Consider the following 21,454-nt stretch of genomic DNA (forward strand, 5'->3'; position numbering starts at 1 on the left):
AAATATTGACTAGTACTGGACTCAGGACTGACCTCTGGAGTATCTCACTTGATACACCCTCCCAGTCTGACAGCAAAGCATTGGTAATTACTCTTTGAATACAGTCTTTCAACCTGTTGGGCACTCACCTTCTAGTAATTTAATCTAGACCAAATTCCCTAGTTTGCTTATGAAAATGTTGTGTGGGACTGTATCAAAAACCCTTACTAAAATCAAGGTAGATCCCATCTATTGCTTCCCCCATATATCACTCAGAATTAACTCCACCAGGATAATGCTGCTTTTTCCTCCCTCTACACATTATAGATAGGTTTCAGAGTAGCAGCCGTGTTAGTCTGTATTCGCAGAAAGAAAAGGAGGACTTGTGACACCTTAGAGACTAACATTTATTTGAGCATAAGCTTTCGTGAGCTACAATGCATCCAATAAAGTGAGCTGTAGCTCATGAAAGCTTATGCTCAAATAAATTTGTTAGTCTCTAAGGTGCCACAAGTCCTCCTTTTCTTTTTACATTATAGATAAGTGCTTAAGGAGCCTGTTATCCTGTTCAAGTGATTTGATGGCCTTAGCAGACACCAACTAGTACCCTGTCTTGTGGTTTATCTGTTAAACATTGATCCAAAAGCATTCAGGATAATTTGCCTCTGAGTTGTCAGTTACTCGAAAAAAAAAGTAATGCCATTTTAAACAATGCCAATCCCCACCCTTTTTGCCTAGACAATCCTTCCTAAATAGGTTATAACCAGCGATTTTAACATTCCAATCATGCAAATCTTCTCACCAGGTTTCAGCAAAACCAACTAAATTGAATTTATACTCAAACAAGCAATTCTAATTCCTCTCGTTTATTATCTGGGCCCCTAGCATTGGTGTATATAATTAAGAATCTCTTCTGTTCACATCCCTTGGTGCTTTGATTAATTTTGTTTTTGACATGTTGATTTTGTGTGAAATGAGCGCTTGTTTGTTTCCCCTGTCCATCCTCCCCTTTTGTTGTTAGTTTAACCCCCTCCTGACTAGTCTAGGCAACCTGTCTCCTAGAAGATTGGTTCTTTTACTGCGGTGGAGGCTATCCAAATTATATAGCTCCCCTTCCCCAGAGATGATGGCCCAAAGTTCCACAAAATCCAAACCCTCTACTTTACACCACTCATCTAACCCGTGGTTCATGTCCAGAATCTTCTGCCTTTCTTTGTTCATTGGACAGGAAGGATCTCTGAGAAGGTCTCTTGGACATTCCTCTCCTGCAGCAGCCTTCAGAGTTCCCTAGAATCAGGGAGGCACCATGCTGAAATGCTCCCTCACTAGTAGAGCTTTGTCTGCTGACATCAGAAGACAATCCAATCTTTCAGTCATATCTCGTGCTGTGGATCTTGAAAGACAACACATCATCCTTTTATCTGCCTATCCCTTGCAGAATGTTTTTCTTTTCTTTTCTTTATTCTTAGCAGAAAATCTGTCTTATTTGGCTGGATGGAAATCTCTACACGAGCGCACTTGATAGTCTTGCGGTTTGGTCTGAGTAGTCATCCTCACTTATGTCACATACATGTCTTATGTCATAAGTATGACATACTTATGTCACTTATGTCACATACATGTCTTATGTCATAAGTATGACATACTTATGTCACATTCCACCAACTGGATCGTCAGAGATGTTTTCTGTGGTTTCCATGCTGAGAAGCTGATATTGATTGGATACTTTATCTGTGTGAAATTCCTCCTGGTCTTCTTGCTGGTGGCGTTGATACATGCTAGGCAAAATATATAGAGAATCAGGATTCGCAGAACAAAAAGTACTTTGAAAACCATGGATGAAAAGCACCATGTAAGAGCTACATATTCTTTGTCTTAAGTAGTCTGGAGGAAATGCCCGATTCTGATAGATTTTCATAATTCACTACAATACCACCATGTAATCACTGAAAATATTTGCCTTTGCCCTACACATATTACCTTAGCAAAATGGTATTCTGATATCCCAATAATCATTGTGACTCCTAAAAAGGAGATAATTTTGTACTATGGCTCCTTCCACTAAATCCACTTCTGATAGTTGTTTTAAGACCCTGACAAGATCTTTCATAAAATAGCCCTCAAAGTATAGCTTTAGTCTAGTTCTAGGAACAAATTTTGTACTTTATCTTATTTAGTTACAGAGGGAGCTTCTATTTCAGCTCCACAGTAATACTGTAAAAATGCATACACTAATGAAGGCACTTCATTAGTTTCTTAGGATTTAAAAATTGGTAAATGTAATCAACAGAGGAAAATTACTGGAACAAACATGCACAAATGGCTTTAGGCACCTGCAGTGTGAACGAAGGGACAATGCTCATCAAAAAGGAAGGATGAAATTAATTTCTATTTAAAGCTGTTGTGGATAAAGCAATGTGCAAGTGCACAAATATCACTACAGTTCATCATGTATAAATTATCTTAACAAAACAGAATATTGCGAAGCCTAATTACTGCTATTCAACACACGCTAGGAGAAAACAGACCACCATAACAGGAAAAATCAGAAGACCAGCACTTTTTTGTGTGGCTGCCCTCTGGTGCAAAGTCTGTGCTCCTTGCCCTTTATTGGCACAACTTAGCTAGCAGTGAAATACCATAGGTATGCTGTGCTCCCCATTTCAGGGAGTTTATTAGACTCCTCTTGTTTCCAGTGTCAGATAATCTAGACATAATATTTCCCTACCTGATCTTGTTCCCCTTGCATAACTCAACATTTTGGAAGAACCAGCTCTGTGCCAGCTCACTAGACCACACCACTCTCCCAAACATGCTTTGCTAATGATGTACTGTTCATTTAGGAGCCACTTCAGTGACCACCAATATCAGCAACCTCTGGGGTGTACGTGCAACATGACTTAATAGTGCCTGCCAACACGGCACAATAACAGCACAGGAAGTGACGCTATTGTTTAGAGGACTGAAAGGATGAAGGGTAGAATGTAATCAACTGAATTGTAGTTTAGCTGAGGTAGCTGTAGTGGGGTTGTCTGTTCGGTCAGCTGGCCTGTTTCTCTTTTAGTTTAGTGTATCTGGGACCTTCTGAACAGGGTTCAGCTGGGTCTGTTCCTCCCAGTCCTGCCCATCCCAGCACTAGGCATAGGGGAATCTGGGCTAGGTAGGAGACAACCCAGGCCCTCCTGCTCCACCATGTTCTGGCTGAGACCTGAAAGTGTGACAGTGTGGGATAGCCTATGCTCAGCCCCCCTCCTGCTCAACTCCCCCGGGCCACTTCCTACCCAAGCCCCTGCCTCCATTTGGGGCATGGCTACTATTTAATTATGATCCTTTGCTCCAAACCCCAGAGTCTCAGGGCTGCTGCAGATGACTCTCTGGCCCTGCAAGTAGTCCTCCTTTCCCTTGACTCCTTTGGGATCTCACCCCAGGGGTAAGACTCACAATCAGACCTCCTTGGTAAGAGCTTCTCCTCCTCCTGGATGTGGCTTCTCTTCTCCCACCCTGCTTGGGCTGCTGGACCTCTCTTTATCCTGCTCCTTTGCCGGAGGATGCTGGGCAGTGCCTGAGGTGCAGAGTTTTTCTGGCCCAGTTCTGCTCCAGCCTTTCTCCTGCCTCAGCCTTAGTGTGGGGTTTGTAAACCCCATCACAATATGTCAGTAATGTACCCAAAATACATGAGTTAACACCTTTACTCTTAGAAATCAGTCATGAGGTCTTTAGTAATCATAAGTGGACAGGCTCTGTCCTGAAAGCTACCGAGAATAGGAAATTGTTCAGTATATCCCCATGGCTAATGTTGGCTGATAGGAAAATTTACTCTAGGAATAAGGTAATCGAAACAGAATATTAACATGTATTTGGACATGGATGGTCAAAAGAAAATATTTTATACAACTTCTTTATTTTGTGACCAAAAATATTTCTCAGCAACTCAGATATTTTTGTCAAGTTCTGCTGGGAATTGATAAAATAATCAGTAAGTATATTATCTCTCTGCCTCCTGAACTGTTATAAATCAAACATTGTTTTCATTTTACCATCTAATGTACCCTTCACAAGAAAGTTACATTATGCTTGCTACATTAAACAGCTGAGAAATTGTAATAGGCTCTTTGAAAGATGTACTCTTTCATACAGAGAATGGGTATATCCAAGTGACATATATTAATTCTAAGAGTGTGGATCATAACAAAATAATGCTTTCCTTTAGCATCATTTATTTCCATAATTTGTAGCAGAAGGTGGTAAAGACTTCACAGGGAGATTGAACAACTGCATGGATTAGGAACCAGCCCTCTGTGGAGAAAGAAGTGATTCAGGACTATTTAGAAAAGCTGGACGAGTGCAAGTCCATGGGGCTGGATGCACTGTATCCGAAGGTGCTAAAGGAGTTGGTGGATGTGATTGCAGAGCCATTGGCCATTATCTTTGAAAATTCATGGTAATCGGGCGAGGTCCTGGATGACTGGAAAAAGGCTAATGTAGTGCCCATCTTTAAAAAAGGGAAGGAGGAGGATCTGGGGAACTACAGGTCGGTCAGCCTCACCTCAGATCCTGGAAAAATCATGGAGCAGGTCCTCAAGGTATCAATTTTGAAGCACTTTGAGGACAGGAAAGTGATCAGGAACAGTCATCATGCATTCACCAGGTGCAAGTCATGCCTGACTAAATTAATTGCCTTCTATGATGAGATAACTGGCTCTGTGGATGAGTGGAAAGCAGCGGATGTGTTATTCCTTGCCTTTAGCAAAGCTTTTGACATGGTCTCCCACAGTATTCTTGTCAGCAAGTTAAAGAAGTATGGGCTGGATGAATGGACTATAAGGTGGGTAGAAAGCTGGCTAGAGCATCAGGCTCAACGGGTAGTGATCAATGGCTCCATGTCTAGTTGGCAGCTGGTATCAAGTGGAGTGCCCCAAGGGTCGGTCCTGGGGCCGGTTTTGTTCAACATCTTCATTAATGATCTGGAGGATGGTGTGGATTGCACCCTCAGCAAGTTTGCAGATGACACTAAACTGGGAGGAGTGGTAGATATGCTGGAGGGTAGGGATGGGATATAGAGGGACCTAGACAAATTAGAGGATTGGGCCAAAAGAAATCTGATGAGCTTCAACAAGGACTAGAGCAGAGTCCTGCACTTAGGACAGAAGAATCCCGTGCACCGCTACAGACTAGGGACCGAATGGCTAGGCAGCAGTTCTGCAGAAAAGGACCTAGGGGTGACAGTGGACGAGAAGCTCTATGAGAGTCAACAGTGTGCCCTTGTTGCCAAGAAGGCTAATGGCATTTTGGGCTGTACAAGTAGGAGCATTGCCAGCAGATCGAGGGACGTGGTCATTCCCCTCTATTCGGCATTGGAGAGGCCTCATCTGGAGTATTGTGTCCAGTTTTGGGCCCCACAGTACAAGAAGGATGTGGAAAAATTGGAAAGAGTCCAGCGGAGGGCAACAAAAATGATTAGGGGGCTGGAGCACATGACTTATGAGGAGAGGCTGAGGGAACTGGGATTATTTAGTCTGGAGAAGAGAAGAATGAGGGGAGATTTGATAGCTGCTTTCAACTACATGAAAGGGGGTTCCAAAGAGGATGGATCTAGGCTGTTCTCAGTGGTAGCAAATGACAGAACAAGGAGTAATGGTCTCAAGTTGCAGTGTGGAAGGTTTAGGTTGGATATTAGGAAAAACTTTTTCACTAGGAGGGTGGTGAAGCACTGGAATGGGTTATGTAGGGAGGTGGTGAAATCTCCTTCCCTAGAGGTTTTTAAGGTCAGGCTTGACAAAGCCCTGGCTGGATGATTTAGTTGGGGATTGGTCCTGCTTTGAGCAGGAGGTTGCACTAAATGACCTCCTGAGGTCCCTTCCAACCCTGACATTCTATGATTCTATGAACTATTTCCGGACCAAGAAGCCATCCAGCTTTGCAGCATGAATAGATACCACTAACCCAAGCCCAGGAGTGTTGCAACCTAGACAATAGTTTGTTATTAGCTTATGAATTCAGGAGGGAAAAGTTTTCATCTTCTGATTAAGTAATTTAATGATGTACTTTTCGAACACTAAGTGGAATGGATGAAATTCCTTGTACAATCTATAGCTAAAGTGTTGAGTTACTAAGTAGTGTTAGCAAAGAAAAAAGATAGAGGATTGACAATTCTCATAGGCCACAGAGATTTCTTGTTGGTTATAGGTATAGACAGGGATGGGCAAACTTTTTGGCCTGAGGACCACATCGGGTTCTGAAACTGTATGGAGGGCTGGGTAGGGAAGGCTGTGCCTCCCCAAACCGCCTGGCCCCTGCCTCCTATCCACCCCCTCCCACTTCCCGCCCCCTGACTGCCCCCTCAGAGCCCCTGACCCACCCAACCCCCCCTGCTCCCTGTCCCCTGACTGCCCCGACCCCTATCCACACCCCCGTTCCCTGACAGGCCCCCGGGACTCCCACGCCTATCCAACCACCCCATGCTCCCTGTCCCCTGACCGCCCCGCCCCCAGAACCTCTGCCCCTTATCCAGCCCCCCTGCTCCCTTACCATGCTGTTCAGAGCACCAGAAGTGGCAGCCACGCTGCTTGGCCAGAGCCAGTCATGCCACTGCGCGGCCCAGTAGGAGTTCGCAGCCCTGCTGCCCAGAGTGCTGGCGGCATTATGGGCTGAGGCTGTGGAGGAGGGGGGACAGCAGGGGAGGGGCCAGGAGCTAGCTCGCCGGCCGGGAGCTCAAGGGCTCGGCAGGATGGTCCCGCAGGCCGGATGTGGCACACAGGCTGTAGTTTGCCCACCTCCAGTATAGACCATCACTAAGTGCTTAGTTTAAGCATTGGAAAGCACAATACCCTGCTCTGTTGTTAGGTCTATTTAAGAAAGTACACCTTTAATTAATTTCTGAGCCACACATGAAATCCCTATCAGAAGCTACAAAGTGACAGTATAAGCCAGTGTCATATCATTAGAAAAACTATTCTCAGAACCTCAACATCTTAAAACAGTCATCCAATGCGTGGATTTACTTCTAATAATCAGTGCAATAGCTTAACTCTTCAGAGCACTGTGCACATATTAACAAAGTCAGCCTCACAACAGCTGTCATGTAGACAAGTAGCAATATGACTATTTTACAGATAGGGAAATAGACATGGGACCAGCCAGAACATCTGCACTGTGATTTTACAGTCCCGCAGCCTGAGCCCAAGTCAGGGGCCATAGGTGTTTAATTGCGGTATAGACATACCCAGAGAGACCAAATAACTTACCTAAGGTCACCCAAGAATCCTGTGGTGGAGCAGGAAACCCGCCCAGGTTTTGCAAGTCCTAGGCTACTTTCTGAACCACTGGACTGTCATTCCTCTCTAGCTGACCTCCTCTGGTCATATATTTCTATTTCCAGTATGGTTGCACTTCCTGTTATCTCTGTCCATTTCCCGTAAGATCTTGCCCTAAAAATGAAACCCTCTCCCAAGCCCCCTGCACCTCTGGGATACTGGGTGCAGTTCTGGCCTCCACAGAATAGGGGAAAATATAGAAAAAGCAGAGAAAATACAAAGGAGGATAACAAAAGTGACTCCAAGATTTGAAGATAAGACATAGAAGAAACTGAGGAAGCTAAATTTACCAGTATGAAGCTAGATTTCCAAAGATGGACAGATGGGCACCAAATAGCATATATTGTCCTCAGATATCCATGACCAAAATATTATGTAAAGTTTCATTCATTCAGGGCATGAAGTGCATTTCCTGTACTGAAAAATGAAGACATTTGGGCATTTGAGGTTGTGCCTATTTTGAGCTCCCCAAAACACAGTTTATTTTACCAAAATTTTAACACAGACATCTAAAAAACTGGAGGCATAGACTAGAAATGTTTCAGAAGCAGGCACTCAGATGAGCTAATATCCTACAGAGATGCTTTCTGACAGCAAGCAATGTAACAGCCAGAGCTGCACTATGGCAGAAATTCATCAAAAGCCTAATTACACCTACTACTACCTCGGAGAAATTCTCATTAGGGACAAGGAATATTATTTCCACTAGATTGCAGGATGTTTTTATAATCTGAGAATCACATGGAAAGAGAGTCAATTAGATAACAATAGCCCAGCTCAGTTTGAGTTTAGAGGGGTGGGGGAAGTGAGGAGACGGAGCCAAAGTTGGGTCCATGCTATTCAAGGAAAGAATGAAAATTGGCACATGGCTAGAACTAACAAATTGATGTGTGTGTCCACAATAGCCGATCTGTTGCCCTTACCAGTAGAATATACATAGTTTCCCTGTAAATCAGCTATTACACACAATACCACCTTAATAGAATGGGTGAGGGGGACAATCCGGAGCCTAGAAATTGGGTCAACTAATCCCTGACAGATTGGCACGTTCAAGCTGCCACCCTACAGCTCTAGCAGAGTAGTGATCGATGGGCTGTGAGCCTTGTGGACCCAGGCACAACAGGATGTGCCAGCCACAAAGGGCTTGATTGGCAGTGCTCCTGGGTCCCTGGTTGGTTCCAGGTGCACTACTTAAACCGGGAGGGGACACCAGGAAGTTGTGCAACTCGGAGGATCTCCAGCCAGCTGCTACAACAAACCTTGCTCTTTTACCTCACTCTGGCTCCTGGCTTCCAACTCTGCCTCCGACCCATGGCTCCGGCCCTACTCACTCTGGCTCCACCCAGTAGGCCTGGTGACCCATGACCCAGCCATGACAGTTTGCTCAGACCTCCTGGACCCTTCTAGGGAGGGAGCTGGTATCCCATTGCCCAGCAAATCCCATGGAGCATCATTTCCAGGAGTGGGTCTCTCATTTCCAAGCAAAGAACCATGTTCTGTGCACCTGTGAGATGTAACTTCCGGCAGAGAACCAAGCCCTTTGGGAACAGCTACCTCAACTGGAAGCAGGGAAAACAACACTCCAGGCTTAGGCGGTTGCCCTGCCATTGGAGCAGGGAGCCACTGTACATTTACCCAATTGTTTCTATGGGAACCATCAGAAATTCAGTGGATTCCTTAATCAGTGCTGCCTACTCTTTTTGTTCTGTCCCTGGACCTATCCCAGGATGCATTGACTTACCCATCCACATTGATAACTGGCTGTGTGAGCAGAGTAAGGAGAAGAGGGGAGGCATGCCAACACGTGCCTCCATCCCAGAGTCTGCTGCCTAAGCCTATGCAAGTTGACCTGGTCCAAAGGTGGTTGACTGCTCAATAAAAAGTGAGTTTTTACTGCAGCAAGGCTAGAGCCACACTCACTACGTGTCATCAAGAATTCCTGCTTGGAGGCAGTCAGGAAACAAATGAGCCCAGGCATGACTTCTGAGTTATGCTTTGGAATGCCACCCTCGCCCCCCCAAGTTCTGACCGGCACCCATCTTGATCCATCAAGGCTGTTGCCGTATCTCCATGTGCAGGTTTGTCTACATCCCCCAATTCCTAGGCTTCAGAACTTGAGATCCAGCCTGAGCCACAACTTCAAAGCACTGCCTATACACCCTATTTTTAGATTTAAGCACAAGCCCCTAGTCCTAATCTGTCGACCAAGGCTGGGAGGCTCACTACAAAATTCTGCAAAGACATACTGTGTTTAAAATGATAAATGCTCAACAGCCTGACCTACTGCAAGCAGCTTCCTTATCTAGAGGATTACCAGCCAAGATTTATGGACTTTTGATTAACAAGAAATCTATGCAATTCTTTCTTTCTGCCTAAGCATCTGTGATGAGAGCAAAGAAAACAAGCTTAGAACTGCCCTAATTTTTGTGGGATAACATGGAGTTTTGGGCACTGGCATAAATTTAGGGTTGATCTCCAAATATCCTAAAATGAAAACTATTTTTGAACTTTGCTTTGCTGTTATCTGGACCAATAAAGACACATTAAACCTTGGGATCTGTGTTAGATTCAGTCGTGCCTTTAGGCAGGGTTTCGTCAGGTCAGGCATTCTGTTCTCTATTTGATTCATCCTATTCTTTATGTGGCACCCTATACACTCACAGCATTATATAAACAACATCTAGATTCCGTTTCAAGCTTATTGGAAAACACCAGTTCCACCATCTTTCAGAACAGCAATGTCCTTGGAAACAACAGCTGCCTCAGACAGAAATGGAATTGCATTTCTCAAGTCTGTTTCAGTAGCATCTCTCCATTGTCAGTCTTTGTGGATACCGAACAAACAAATTTAACCTTCTTCAATAAGCATTTATTTCTCCCACTTTCATACACAATGTCTGGCAATGTTTTTGGAAGCTATAGTGTGTATATTGTTACCCAGCTATTTTGTGTCTACTGAAAATAAATAAGCTTTACCAGGCTATTTTAGTTAGGAATGTAAATAACTAGCAATGGACAGAAACTCCTTCCCCCTTCAGTTTCTCTACTTGCTGCATGGAAAGCTATCTTGATAAAGTAGGTTGCTGGAGAGCCTCCAACTAGAACTCTCTTTCAATATTTCTAAATACATAAAAGGCATGAGACCTTCTTGAAGCAAACTTGACTCATTTTGGCAGTTGTGGACACCTTTGCTAAAAGCTGATCCAATTTGCTTTGAAAACAAGATGATCCTTAGGAGGTTCTACTTGTTGACTGCATCCCCCATGTACCAAATAGCCATTTCCTATGAAAAATGGTATCACTAAAGTTTCCCAAAAAATACTTTTACATACACACACAAATCTCTCTGGTATCTCATTCTGTGGTTTGTAGGGAAAAAAATTCTAGTAGACTGACTGACACAATATAAATTTACTAAGCTACACTGTTCATCCCTTTTAATGAGAGGATCTAGAAAAAGCTATTGTGGGGACCATTAAAAACTGAATATCTATTGCAAAATTGCTTTGCTGTGGTATATTCTAAACACAGAAAATATCACAGTAAAGACAATATTATGGTACATATTTTAAGATTTAGTTGAACTAGCTCGTGAATTCATGCATGCAATTGTTACCATAAGGCATTCTTACATTTAGAGACAGAATAGTATTTAGGGAATTGACTAAACTACATACAAAAATACAGGAGTATTGAGAGTGTATAGCGCAGCCCAGGCCATATCATCCACTGAAGTGATTACAACAGTGCATATTAAATATTTCTTACACAGCAAAATAGTACCAGAGCTCCATGACTACTCTCACATACTCGAAGCTCTTTGTATAGAGACAGTATTATACTTATAAATCCCCTTTGAACGTTGACAACTTAAGCAGATTTCGAGAATGCTCAAAATTGCCACATGAAGGTGCACACTTATGGCCTGATAAACTCACTGACTTCAGCTGAAGTCAATGAGAGGTACAGATGCTCAGCCCCTCAAAGTTATGCCCCAATATTAAACGGGAATGAAGAGAAGATTCTTTCAAATGGAGGGGGAAAATCTGATCCCAGATATAGTTTTTTCTCAGAAGTGTCTGCATAAGTCAAGGATAAGAAATTCTACACTGAAATATAGTTACACCATTTTTATACAATACATGTTTAATTAGCTTTAGAGCAGTTTCCTTGATAACAAACATAGCAATCAAGTGAAAGTTTGCATTTTTCAAAACACACATCTACCACCTTAACCACCAATAACCGAAGCCTGGTTATTTTACAATGGTCATAGATTATTTACATCTCTTCACAATAAAGTTACTCTGTACCATATAACTTCCAATTCCTGTTATCCTTTGATAGTGCTACGATGTTGGATAAAAGCAGCTCACACACACAAAATCTTTTTTATTTAAAAAATATTCTTTGTGAGCTAAGAACCACCATCTACTATTTTTCCTTTGGAAATCTAGTACGCTCTCGTCTTCCTCAATTAAACTTTTCCATTTTTTATGGAAAGATTAAGTTATAATGTTATAAAGTTTCAGGTCTTCAGCAGTTTCACTGGACAGACAAATGACATACTATAAGGATAAATTAGTTTTGTCTGTTTTTATTGGAGCGGATAGCGATCCATAGATCTGCACCTGGAAGAGAAACTCTACATTCCTCAATCTACCCAGGGTCACACAGTAGACAATGTGCTACCTCTTCATCACCATCCTGCTACCTTCTGTGCCCAGTCTCTGTGGAGGAAGCTCTGCAGATCCTTGCATGGGGGAAAAGAGGAGAATAAGGGACACTGCACACTGTCTCACCCACACATGTGGAGAGTCTGACAAGCAGAGAGTGCAACCCTCTTTGCAGTAGTAGCACCAAATTAAAAACAAAGCCTTTAATGGCCACGTGTAGGTGCAATCACAAACAAATGCAGAAAGGCAAGAATTGGCTTACTAGAGAAGACTGGTGGTCCACTAAGTCCAGTGTTCTGTCTCCAACAGTGGTTCGAACCAGATGCTTCTGACAAAAGAGCAAGAACATGGGAAGAGGGCTCCTAGATCACGCTGGCATATCTGAACATTTTTACTCCCAGTCCTTTTTTGAATCTTTCTAAACTCTTGGCCTCAAAGCTATATGATAGAAGCACAATTGTGTTTATAACTTTATCTGAACAAGTGGGTCTCCATTTTTGTTGAAAATGTTGCCCAAATGCATCTTTACACACTGTACTTATACTCCGACAACATCATACACAATCACCAAAACATTAAAGGGAAAAACTTCCAATAAAAGGTAAACTATTACTTTTTGGTGGGATGGGGATGGGTAAGGAGCTTAGACACATACTTAAAATATGAGGACATTCCTTTACAGAAGTGTTTTGGATGAAAAAGATTTAATGATACCATTTATTCCAGGATGGTCTGAGATACGTTTAGTATATGGTAGCAAGCTAGTCAAACAAGTGGGCGGGGGGGGGGGGGGGGATGAGTGGGGTAGCAGGGAATATTCCATCTATCAATGGCCAGTTTTGGAGAGGAAAGTTCTTTTGATAACGTCACAGAAATGACATTTTTCAATACACAACATCCCCCCCTAGGACACTAGATAAATGGGAGGAGCCCAAATTATTAAAATGGCTTCATTTTGTACCTGCCAAAAGTGGGAGGAGGGGGAAGAGCTCTCGTTATCTGCAATAGTTTAAAGACTTTATTTTGATATTGTTAAAAGTTCTGTCATTCTGCTTGACCATAGTTCTCTTTTTCCTCAGTTAATGAAAACTATAATAAAACTATATTTTAAACTAAGGAAAATGATAACAGGAGAATTTCAGGAAAGAATGCTAAAAAGTATAAATATTAGTGTAGTGAAGCCACCACTTATTATGCTTTTTGGGTGATCTATTTGCTGAAATGCTTCCATACCTAGATTAAAACAGAGAAGTACTGACTTGCTAAGAATGAGAGAGTCACTGCAAAAAATAATAATAAAGTTGATATCCATCCGGACTACTATCCTGTAAGACTCCATCCTCTCTGAAAGTAGTTTAGAAAAAAAGGGTGAAACCCAGCCCTGGGATAAGCTGGTGCAACTCCACTGACTTCAAAGAAATTGTACCTGCATGGGTAGTGGTTCATTTATTTTTTATTTTTATAGAAAAGCTTACCTGAAGGTCAGTGAAAATTAAACTTTTGATCTATTTTTGATTTTCAAAGGGGGCAATTAACCTCCTTTATTATTTGGTAAAAATGAATTTTCCAAGATATTAATAAATTTATCTCTCATTTGTGCTTTGAAGTGCCGGTACCATTCTATAAGCTTTTTTCTCCTTTGAATTTTTTCTTGTAAGCTCATATTTTTCTCTTTTTCTAAAACAGCAGGAAGTTCTTCCCAGTTTTTAATAAAGATAAATGGAGCCCCCATGGTCTTTAGTAATTGCAGTGGAGCACTGTGGTATATAGATGAATTTCCACACTTGCCTGGTGTCATTACATCTTCTACAACAGGAACAGAGCCATATGAACAAGCTTCATAAATTCTATAGCATTCTGTATTTACTCCCACTGGGCACAATGTGAGATCACTCTGCAGCAATGCATCTTGATAGATTCTAAAACTTTCATTTGTTTCTTGAGGCTGCCACCTAGAAAAATAAAGAAGTTGACAATTAACATTACTTTTTCCCTCCAAGGGTAGATGTATTACAATGAAAAACAGAGATCAATGTTATAATTTTAGTATCGATAAATGTTGCAGAGCTGAAAGGTTTGTAACAACAGATCTGAGAATCAGTAAGGTTTTATGTTTCAACCCACCTATTCCTAAATATTTTTTTTCAGGTCTTTATAGAAAAGTTCACCTGTAAGCTAGAAACTCCATAAGAACAGTTTTCAACTGAGGGCGTTTAAAGGAATCATTAATACTTCAAACACCAACAAAAGAGAACAAACATCTTTAAAAAAATATTTTGTACTGGAAGCCCATATCAATTTACTTCATAATTGAAACTAGAAGGTTATTAAGTGGCTCAAAAATAGGCATATGGAGATAGAATGCTCTGACAGACTTTTTGAAGCAAGAATAATTTCCCCCCCAAAATATTTAAAATCAGCAAGGGGATTTACTGTTCCGAAATGAGAACGTAAGGCAGCAATTGTAAATCTCTTCAATTTGCTCAGACAGTCCGAGGTACTTTGCGTGACAGCACTCTAGGCCATAGATAAATCTCTCTCTAGACCACGGGCCATCTGCAGCCCACAGAGGAGAGACCTATGCAGCCACCCTGCCGGCTCTGTCAGCTGCAGGCGCCGCCCCACGCAGCTCCCATTGACTGGGGGAGAGGGACAGAGATAACATCACTTGTCGCCGGGCAGAGTCAGCCATGGAGGCAGCATCACTTTTTTCCACAATGAATATAAACCAGTCAAAATACCGAACACAACTGTCTGATGCACACCTTGCTGCAATCCTGAAGGTTTCAACTGCTCAGTCACTGAGGCCAAACATCAACAAACTGACAGAACTGACGCATTGCCAGGTTTCTGGCAAACACTAAAAGCTCTCTGGCAGGCGAAGAATTGGATAAAGTTGTATGACATTTTATTATTTCTAAGAAATTCAAAATAAAAAAAATACAACGTAAACATTTTCTTTTCTGAACACCATCTTCAGTGACATTATTGGCCCTCTGGGAGGATTTGAGGACTGGCATTGGCCCTAAGGTAAACTGTGTTTGAGACCCCTGCTCTAGATTCTATATTAGCCTTTTTCTCAAGTTCTTTTGTCCAAATTTTCAGAAAAAAGTGTTAAATTGCCTCTAGTTTTATTAAATCCTTTTAAAATTTATAATAAAGGTTTTTAAACCTTCCATGAGAACAATCGTACAAACTAATTAAGAGCAGAATTAATTTGTTTGGTTTAATCATGATGAGAGTCTACCCACTTAATAGTCAGAAAGACAATCCTGCTACAGTATTGAGATGGTCCACAATACCAAAAGCTTGCATTTACATTTTTTCCCTCATCTAGACTATGCAGGGAGCCACATTTCCCAAGTCAAAACACATTATAAAGATGTTTTGGTGCTCTTGGGCCAGCGACCTCATACAGAGCCAAACCAGATTTAGTTCTACTCTGAATCCTTGTAATTTATATTCTATCAGTCCTTGTAATTTACCACCCAATCTTTATAATCTTATTCTATTGGTCTTGCCTCAGGGTTGTTTCTTTTCTTGGCAGTCTGCCTCAGAGTCCTCTTCTCAAGTCCCCTTCTATTTCTATGTTTATTTTCCAGTCTCCTCTTTGGTATAGTCATCTTCTTTTCAGCAGATTTCTCTGCCCGTGCCTTTATTGGTTCTGCCTTCATTGCATTCTCAGCTAAAGATAGTTATACACTGCAACTAGGGCTGTCAAGCGATTAAAAAAAATCAATCGTGATTAATCGCGCAATTAATCACACAGTTAAACAATAATAAAATACCACTTATTTAAATATTTTTGGATGTTTTCTACATTTTCAATATATATTGATTTCAATTACAACACAGAATACAAAGTTTACAGTGCTCACTTTGTATTTATTTTTGATTACAAGTATTTGCACTGTAAAAAAAGCAAATAGTATTTTACAATTCACCTAATACAAGTACTCTAGTGCAATCTCTTTATCATAAAAGTTGAACTTACAAATGTAAAATTATGTACAAAAAACTGCATTCAAAAATAAAATAATGTAAAATTGTAGAGCCTGAAAGTCCACTCAGTCCTACTTCTTGTTCAACCAATCGCTCAGACAAACAAGTTTGTTTACATTTGCAGGAGACAAGGCTGCCTGCTTCTTGTTTAGGGCGTTTGCATGGCACTGTTGTAGCCAGCATCACAAGATATTTACGTGCCAGACGCTCTAAAGATTCATATGTCCCTTCATGCTTGAACCACCATTCCAGGGTACATGCGTCCATGCGGACCGACACATGTTCATTTTAATTATCTGAGTCAGATGCCACCAGCAGAAGGTTGATTTTCTTTTTTGGTGGTTCGGGTTCTGTATTTTCTGCATTGGAGTGTTGCTCTTTTAAGACTTCTGAAAGCATGCTCCACAGCTTGTTCCTCTCAGATTTTGGAAGGCACTTCAGATTCTTAAACCTTGGGATAGCCGTAGCTATCTTTAGAAATCTCACATTGGTACCTTCTTTGCATTTTGTGAAATCTTCAGTGAAAGCGTTCCTAAAATGAACAACGTGTGCTGGGTAATCATCCGAGACAGCTATAACATGAAATACATGGCGGAATGTGAGTAAAACAGCAGGGGACATACAATTCTCCCCCTAGGACTTCAGTAACAAATTTAATTAACGCATTATTTTTTTTAACAATCATCATCAGCATGGAAGCATGTCCTCTGGAATGGTGGCCCAAGCATGAAGGCACATACGAATGTTTAGCATTTCTCTCATGTAAATACTTTGCAATGCCAGCTACAAAAGTGCCATGCAAATGCCTTTTCTCACTTTCTGGTGACATCTGTAAATAAGAAGAGAGCAGCATTATCTCTTGTAAATGTAAACAAACTTGTTTGTCTTTGCAGCTGGCTGAACAAGAAGTAGGACTGAGTGGACTTGTAAGCTCTGAAGTTTTACACTGTTTTGTTTTTGAGTGGTTATGTAACAAAAAAAAAATCTACATTTGTAAGAGATTGCACTTCAATACTTGAATGAGGTAACTGAAAAATACTATTTCTTTTATCATTTTTACAGTGCAAATATTTGCAATAAAAATAATATACACTTTGATTTCAATTACAACACAGACTACAATATATATGAAAATGTAGGAAAACATCCAAAATATTTAAATACATTTAAATTGGTATTCTATTAACAGTGCGATTAAAACTGTGATTAATCTTGATTTTTTTAATTGCGATTAATTTTTTTTTAAATCTCATGAGTTAACTGCCATGAATTGACAGCCCTATTGCAACTTTGAAGACTTCTTCCTAGTTTTAAATTCTTCCACATATTTTAATAAATTAACCCATCTTAAAAATAGATTATTATTCATACACTGAATATGGAAAACTGAAAACAAATCAAAATATAAATTTTTCACATAAAAATCCTCTTAGTATTATTTATATTTTAAATGGAGTAAGTATTTCATTAAGGGTGACAGAACTGGCACCTTAAGCTACAGTCCTATTTGAATGCTGAAAATCTTTGTGTATCCTTTTTGTAAATGTATATGGCTTACATATGTTAATTCTAAAATGGCCTGTGTGTTTAATTCTAAAATCTGAAATTCTAAAAAGAAAATAATTCTTTTTGAGATGGTATCAAGTGATCACATGTAATCCCTCAATTGTTTACAAAACTAGAAACACCTCAACAGCCATATCACTCCTTCCTGCAGTCCACCCTTTCTCCGCTTAGAAACTGTACAAAACTTTATTATAAGTTTAAATAATCAAAGAAAGACTATTCAGATTTTTTAAAAGCATCTCCTCCTTTTTAAAGGGAATACCTATCTAATCCTGCCAAGGTTTCAGGTAGAAGTTGCTTCAGGTAGAAGCAAATTAAAAGTACCATTAGAACCTCTTTCAGTTAGTCAGAAGATCCGTTCTATGTCCCGAAGACAGAGAATGAACTATATTGTTTAGCTGAAGCCAGCATCTTTATACGTGGTTGGTGACGTAAAGTTCTGGTTTCATGTCCCCCTCTTCTGGTAGGTGGATAATAGCCACAGGATGTATGACACAGATTTTGAATACCCACTGCCCCTTCAACCAAAACCAGGTATGTGCGAGAGAAAACAGGACTGGCTGTATTATGTTAGATATTTCTTTTAAAGTATTTCAAATCATAACCACAATGTAAAAGTACTGCAGCAGACAAGGGGTTAAGGCATCCAAGATCTGTATGAAAATCTCAGCTCAGCAAGGTTAATTGTTTTAAGTTTGACCATTGTCATTATTTATATTATTTTATTCATAACATATTTTGAAAGATGACAGCAATGATCTAGGCAAGGGGCTTTGAATAATTCAGCTTGCAAACTATACATTTACAATCATAAATAAATCGTAAATCATAGCTCTTACTGTTCTCTGGCTGCAATCCAACAGAGTTTATCAAGCCCGTCTTGTTTCAAAACTTCCATTAGGTTCTCCCTAGATGAATTCTTATACACAGTTCCTAAAAAATTACATAGATATGATCTTGGAGAACGTAGCATTGACCAGTTGGGCTCTACCATGGGGAAATTCCTATATCTGTAACAACAATGCATACATTAGATGTAAATATTTTTATGTCAAAGGAAAAAGATAGATCTTTGCACCAGTTCATGTTTATGTAGCAGATTTTAAGAACTGAAATAGCTTTGTAATCAGTTCCAATATTTAATTACTGACTGAATTAAAAAAAACAAAGATAGCCAAACACTGATGTATAATATTTATCATTATCCCTTTGTTTTTTTCCCAATTCACACCCTAGAAGATCCCTAACTTATTTTTGGACAGCACCAAGTGGAATTATGTTCACATGCTACAGAATGCTCATCTAAAAGCATTCTGTTTCTATAGCAGCTGTTCTCAATACTGCCACTTATTTTGGCTGAAGTTGCTGGGTTAGTGGTTCCTTTGGAGTTGACATCTCAGTTATTTGAATCAGCTGAAAGCGTATGCTGTAAAAACAATGCCATTGGTATACTCCAAAATGAAAACTCAACCCTGTCCCTAAAACCTGTGCATCTTCATCAATTTAATCTTTGAATTCAACTTAAAGTCACTAATTTTAGTTATAACAGCACCAATGGTTCAGCTAAAGAGCTGGCACAGTTGTCTTCATTATGTAGAGCTAATTTACCGTACTTCTGTTTGTTTGTTTTAAATTGCATGTCCCTCTTACAGCTGTCACATTCTCAAAATTAGCTATGATTTTCTTTCTAACTTTGTTATTTTTAGAGAGTGGGTCAATAATACTGCTAGTTTCTCTTCTATTTCTATATTCTTTCTACATTAGTACATTAAGGAAACAATTTTGAAAAAACCATACATTGATCACAAAATTTTCCTAGTTTTAAAACAAGCCTTTAGTCTTACTCCTGGGAGAATTCTGTGCCACTGTGCATGCACAGAATTCATGTCCCCACAGATTTCTTTGCTCCCCCAGAGAAAATTGACTTTCTGATGGGGGAAGCAAAGGGAAGCCATAAGAACAGTCACGTAGCCTCCCCAGCAGTATGTTTTGGGTGCCCAGGTCAGCCAGCAGAGAGGTAGATCACCGTGGGGCAGAGGGTGGGACTGGGGAAGACCTGGCTGGTGGATCCTATCCTGCACCGGGCTCAACTGCAAGTCCCGGCTGGGCTGGGGAGGACGGGACTTCCTCTTCCCCTGCACAGCATGAAGGGCCGGGTCAGACCCACCCCCAGATTTCTCCACTGGCTGCAGGAAGCTCTGCTCCCCCGCCTCCCCACTTCCTGCACCCATCACTTCTCAACTGCAGGGGAAGGGATCACTGTACAGGGAACTGCTCCCGCATCTGCCCAACCCCCAGACCTCCTCATACTCAGACCCTCCTGCCAAGTCTCACCCCCCAACACACACCCAGAATCCCCCCTGCCAAACCCCACTCTCCTTGCATCTGGACCATCCTGACGAGCCATCCCACTCGGATTTCCACCCCACTGAGTCCCAACCAGCTGCACCTGGTCCCCATCCCACTGAGCCCCACTCCCCCAGCATCTAGACTCCCTCTCTGGGCCCCCCACACCAAGACCCCTCTGCCGAGCTCTATCCCTCCTGATCCAGCTCCCCTCTCCCCCGCTGAGCCCCAACCCCCTTTACTTGCCCCCCCCCAGAGTCCCATTACTGTTGCACCCATAACCCCCCAACAAGACACTGTGCATTCAGATCCCCCCCACACCTGGATCCCCAACTGAGCAGCCTGCACCCAGACTGACCCAAACAGAACCCTCTCAACCCACACCTTAATCCCCCCCACACTGAGCCCCTCCACACTTGGATCCTGCCAGGCTGAGCTCATACCTGGTGTGCTTGACATGGAGGGGCAGGGCTATGGGGTGTTTCTGGGGCAGGCCCAGTCCTTGTTCTGTGTCAGGGTTGGGTGCAGCCTCACCGCTGAGTCCATGTCCCAGGGGAGAGCTGCAGAGTGATCTCCCAGCTCTGTTCAGCCAGTGGCCTCCGCTCCCCAATGTCATGCTGGAGCCTCCACATTTATTTGACAAATAAAATTTGCAGAATTTTAAAATATTGTGTGCAGAATTTTTAATTTTTTGGTGCACAATGCCCTCAGGAGTACTTTAGTCCATCCTCACTTTCCTTGGCTCCTCCACTGCCTTTGGTACTGTTGATCATACGCACCCCTTCTGAACATCTTATTCCCCACTCCCACCCAGGGCTTTCATGATTCTGTCCTTTCCTGGTTCCCCTGCTATTTTTTTGGACAGTAATCCAGCATTTCTTTCAGAGGTTCTCTCTCTAGGTTTCCTACCAGACTTTGTCTTTGTCACTCTCACCCACTCTTCATTTGAATAATTGCATCCGTTTACATGGCTTTAACTTCCACTTTTACATCAATGACTGTAAATCTACCTTTCCACTTCTGACCTCTCCCTCTTTTTCTCACCCCTTAGTCCTGCATCCCAACCTACCTCTAGGGCATTTCCTTCTAGTTGTTTCATTGTCATCTTAACATGTTCAAAATTGAATTATATATCTTTCCTTACAAACACTGGTTCTCTGCCACTGTGGAGGCTCCATGTTTACTTTCTGTCAATGGCATCCTGAGCAAATTTCCTTTGGTTACAATAAAACATGTTTTCTAATGGCCAGCATTGCAAATTCAACATGGATCTAAAAATTAAGCTTTCTGGCTTGCATTATCACTATTGATAATAGAGATTCTGCAGTTTGAATAGCTCTGTTAAGACAGGAGTAAGACCGGAAAGAATGAAGATAACTCTTCCATAGCTGTATCTACTCTACAACACTAACAGGATTAAAATGTAGTCTCGCAATAAATTTTTACATCTTACTATGATCCCAGAGTTTACCAATTACAAAAATGCAAGGGGTATCAAATCCCAGTTTACTAGCCACAAGAGAAAGAACCACCACCCCCAACATACCCCCAGGAAAAAAAAAAAAAGCACAA

The 21,454-nt window shown here is 41.4% G+C and overlaps 1 protein-coding gene across 5 annotated transcripts in view; it reads right to left on the reverse strand.

Annotated features, from left to right (window-relative positions):
- Positions 1-829: 829 nt before the first annotated feature.
- The window catches only part of RXYLT1 (ribitol xylosyltransferase 1), a 30,891-nt gene continuing 10,266 nt past the window's right edge, over positions 830-21,454 (reverse strand). For 3 of the 5 annotated variants that reach the window (XM_084639548.1, XM_084639550.1, XM_084639551.1), the window contains exons 5-6: positions 18,376-18,546; positions 11,422-13,920 (exon numbers count right to left, since the gene is read on the reverse strand). In XM_084639548.1, coding sequence (XP_084495674.1) covers positions 13,500-13,920; positions 18,376-18,546 — 592 coding nt within the window. In that variant the 3' untranslated portion in view covers positions 11,422-13,499. Of the gene's footprint in view, positions 1,758-11,421; positions 13,921-18,375; positions 18,547-20,325; positions 20,507-21,454 lie in introns of those variants that run through there. The other 2 variants (XM_084639549.1, XM_084639552.1) reach the window with 2 other exon arrangements.

This window comes from Lepidochelys olivacea (assembly GCF_965140295.1).
Source record: "Lepidochelys olivacea isolate rLepOli2 genome assembly, chromosome: 1".
In the NCBI taxonomy this organism is placed as follows: domain Eukaryota; kingdom Metazoa; phylum Chordata; order Testudines; family Cheloniidae; genus Lepidochelys; species Lepidochelys olivacea.